This window comes from Notothenia rossii (genome assembly GCF_949606895.1).
Source record: "Notothenia rossii genome assembly, chromosome: 4".
Lineage (NCBI taxonomy): Eukaryota > Metazoa > Chordata > Actinopteri > Perciformes > Nototheniidae > Notothenia > Notothenia rossii.
In genome coordinates, this window is record NC_136902.1 from 329,751 (window position 1) to 333,308 (window position 3,558).

At 50.1% G+C, this 3,558-nt stretch overlaps 1 protein-coding gene across 5 annotated transcripts; it reads left to right on the forward strand.

Moving 5' to 3' along the window:
• The first annotated feature begins 147 nt into the window (after positions 1-147).
• Positions 148-3,558, forward strand: cptp (ceramide-1-phosphate transfer protein). Of its 5 annotated transcripts, none has more exons than XR_013807416.1 (3): positions 148-672; positions 1,019-2,033; positions 2,975-3,558. XR_013807416.1 is itself a non-coding variant. In XM_079677228.1 (2 exons), exons 1-2 carry the CDS (start codon positions 560-562, stop codon positions 1,542-1,544), a joined length of 639 nt encoding a protein of 212 aa, XP_079533354.1. In that variant the 5' UTR covers positions 148-559; the 3' UTR covers positions 1,545-2,153. The 5 variants fall into 5 exon arrangements, 1 of the variants encoding a protein (XP_079533354.1); XR_013807417.1 differs by lacking the exon at positions 2,975-3,558 and adding an exon at positions 2,840-2,929; XR_013807418.1 differs by lacking the exon at positions 2,975-3,558 and adding an exon at positions 2,167-2,238.

Consider the following 3,558-nt stretch of genomic DNA (forward strand, 5'->3'; position numbering starts at 1 on the left):
TCCGGTTGGCGCCTTCAAAATAAAGTAGCTGCAACTGTATTTCTTTCCAATACATATTTTTATAATGTTTTTCACTTTGTATTGTACTTTTTAATCTACTCTGCTGACTTTATATTGTAATATTCTTCATAGCATGTTTCCTATTTTACTTTATTATTTACTTTTGGTTCTTGTACATATTTTCATGGAAGGCAACGCTTTTATTTTGAAGGCGCAGTTCTCAGTTTTCCGGAGTTCAACGGTTGGAGTCTCCGTAGTAGAGGGATCTGGAGTCTGCGCAGTAGAGAGGGATCTGGACTGACAGGTTGTTCCTGAAGAGTCTCTACCGGTCTTAATTCCTCCGGTCCCTCTCCGGTCTCTCTCCGGCTCTGACCTCAGTCTTCAGTATTTAATAACCACCATCTCTCCTCGGTCAGCTGCTGGTTCTAGGTCCAGTGGCTTTCGGGTAGCTTTCCTGGTTGTGGTTCCTTTGGTTCTGTTTTTTCTGGTTCCTTTGGTTCTGGTTCCTGGTTGTGTTGGTTCTGGTTCCTGGTTGTGTTGGTTCTGTTCGTGAAGCATCATGTCGGAGGAGTTCTCTCTCCAGGAAGTGATCGACTCCTTCAGGCTCAGTCTGTCCGACAGCAAGGAGATCTTCCTGGATCAATATGTGGAGGGCTGGAGGGGGCTGGTCAAGTGAGTCAACTTTTGTGTGTGTGTGTGTGTGTGTGTGTGTGTGTGTGTGTGTGTGTGTGTGTGTGTTTTTTTTTTGTGTGTGTGTGTGTGTGTGTGTGTGTGTGTGTGTGTGGTTTTTTTGTGTGTGTGTGTGTGTGTGTGTGTGTGTGTGTGTGTGTGTGTGTGTGTGTGTGTGTGTGTGTGTGTGTGTGTGTGTGTGTGTGTGTGTGTGTGTGTGTGTGTGTGTGTGTGTGTGTGTGTGTGTGTGTGTGTGTGTGTGTGTGTATGTGTGTGTGTGTGTGTTTTAGTGTTAACTTTAATATTATATTCCATTTGCTTCATCTCTTCTTCTCTCCTCTCTTTAAAGGTTGCTGAACAGCCTTGGCAGTGTGTTTGGCTTCATCTCTAAAGACGTGGTGAACAAGCTGAGCATCCTGGTGTCGCTGCGGGGGGGTCCTGAGGGGGCTCACTACCTGTCGCTGCAGTCCATGGTTCAGTACGAGCTGCAGAGCGGCTTGGTGGAGGGGGGGGATAACCCTGCGTCCGGCACCAGGGGGGTGTCTGGCTGCAGGACCCTCCTCCGGCTCCACAGAGCACTCCGCTGGCTGCAGCTCTTCCTGGGGGGGGTCAGCAGAGACGAGGGCACCCCCCCCACCCTGTGCTCCTTGGCCTACTCCCAGTCCCTCTCGCAGCACCACCCCTGGGTGATCCGCTCTGCAGCCGGCCTGGCCTTCAGGATGCTGCCCCCCCGAGACCCCTTCCTGAGGATGCTGAACGCTGGAGAGCCCCCGCAGGCTGTGGAGGTGCTGGGGGGGGCCGTGCCCGTGCTGGGGGAGGTCTACACCATCACTGAGGAGCTGTACTCCAAACATGACCTGCTCAATCTGCCCTGAGACACACACACACACACACACACACACACACACACACACACACACACACACACACACACACACACACACACACACACACACACACACACACACACACACACACACACACACACACACACACACACACACACACACACACACACACACACACACACACACACACACACACACACACACACACAGCCAGGTGTGTGTCACGGCCGGCTGCACTTCCTGTGAGTGTGTACTTCCTGTGTTATCAGTATTAACATCCTCTGAAATGGACCAATCAGAATCAGGAACCCACTGAGCCTCTGGGACGGACTCTTCAATCCACTAACCCCTCAGTGTGTGTGGAGAGAGAGAGAGTGATCATTAACAGCTGTAACAACAGCCTGTATCACAGACCTCTGGATGTTAGGGTCACCTGATCAGTCAGATCAATAACCTGACAGCTCTCACTTTAGAGAACAGCTGTGTATGTAATGTGTGAACTCTGGGGGTCTGCAGGTGGTCTCTGATGAACTGTAATGTGTGAACTCTGGGGTCTGCAGGTGGTCTCTGATGAACTGTAATGTGTGAACTCTGGGGGTCTGCAGGTGGTCTCTGATGAACTATAATGTGTGAACTCTGGGGTCTGCAGGTGGTCTCTGATGAACTATAATGTGTGAACTCTGGGGGTCTGCAGGTGGTCTCTGATGAACTATAATGTGTGAACTCTGGTGGTCTGCAGGTGGTCTCTGATGAACTATAATGTGTGAACTCTGGGGGTCTGCAGGTGGTCTCTGATGAACTATAATGTGTGAACTCTGGGGGTCTGCAGGTGGTCTCTGATGAACTATAATGTGTGAACTCTGGTGGTCTGCAGGTGGTCTCTGATGAACTGTAATGTGTGAACTCTGGGGGTCTGCAGGTGGTCTCTGATGAACTATAATGTGTGAACTCTGGGGTCTGCAGGTGGTCTCTGATGAACTATAATGTGTGAACTCTGGGGGTCTGCAGGTGGTCTCTGATGAACTATAATGTGTGAACTCTGGTGGTCTGCAGGTGGTCTCTGATGAACTATAATGTGTGAACTCTGGGGGTCTGCAGGTGGTCTCTGATGAACTATAATGTGTGAACTCTGGGGGTCTGCAGGTGGTCTCTGATGAACTATAATGTGTGAACTCTGGTGGTCTGCAGGTGGTCTCTGATGAACTGTAATGTGTGAACTCTGGGGGTCTGCAGGTGGTCTCTGATGAACTATAATGTGTGAACTCTGGGGTCTGCAGGTGGTCTCTGATGAACTATAATGTGTGAACTCTGGGGGTCTGCAGGTGGTCTCTGATGAACTGTAATGTGTGAACTCTGGGGGTCTGCAGGTGGTCTCTGATGAACTGTAATGTGTGAACTCTGGTGGTCTGCAGGTGGTCTCTGATGAACTGTAATGTGTGAACTCTGGTGGTCTGCAGGTGGTCTCTGATGAACTGTAATGTGTGAACTCTGGGGGTCTGCAGGTGGTCTCTGATGAACTGTGATGTGTGAACTCTGGGGGTCTGCAGGTGGTCTCTGATGAACTGTAATGTGTGAACTCTGGGGGTCTGCAGGTGGTCTCTGATGAACTATAATGTGTGAACTCTGGGGTCTGCAGGTGGTCTCTGATGAACTGTAATGTGTGAACTCTGGGGGTCTGCAGGTGGTCTCTGATGAACTGTAATGTGTGAACTCTGGGGGTCTGCAGGTGGTCTCTGATGAACTATAATGTGTGAACTCTGGGGGTCTGCAGGTGGTCTCTGATGAACTGTAATGTGTGAACTCTGGGGGTCTGCAGGTGGTCTCTGATGAACTGTAATGTGTGAACTCTGGGGGTCTGCAGGTGGTCTCTGATGAACTGTAATGTGTGAACTCTGGGGGTCTGCAGGTGGTCTCTGATGAACTGTAATGTGTGAACTCTGGGGGTCTGCAGGTGGTCTCTGATGAACTGTAATGTGTGAACTCTGGGGGTCTGCAGGTGGTCTCTGATGAACTGTAATGTATAATAAAGTGTTAATAACAA

Bases quoted from the DNA above. Each gene is read 5' to 3' on its own strand.
- cptp (XM_079677228.1), top strand. From the start codon at position 560: ATGTCGGAGGAGTTCTCTCTCCAGGAAGTGATCGACTCCTTCAGGCTC. The intron at 673-1,018 runs GTGAGTCAACTT...CTCTCTTTAAAG, and splicing joins GGCTGGAGGGGGCTGGTCAA to GTTGCTGAACAGCCTTGGCA.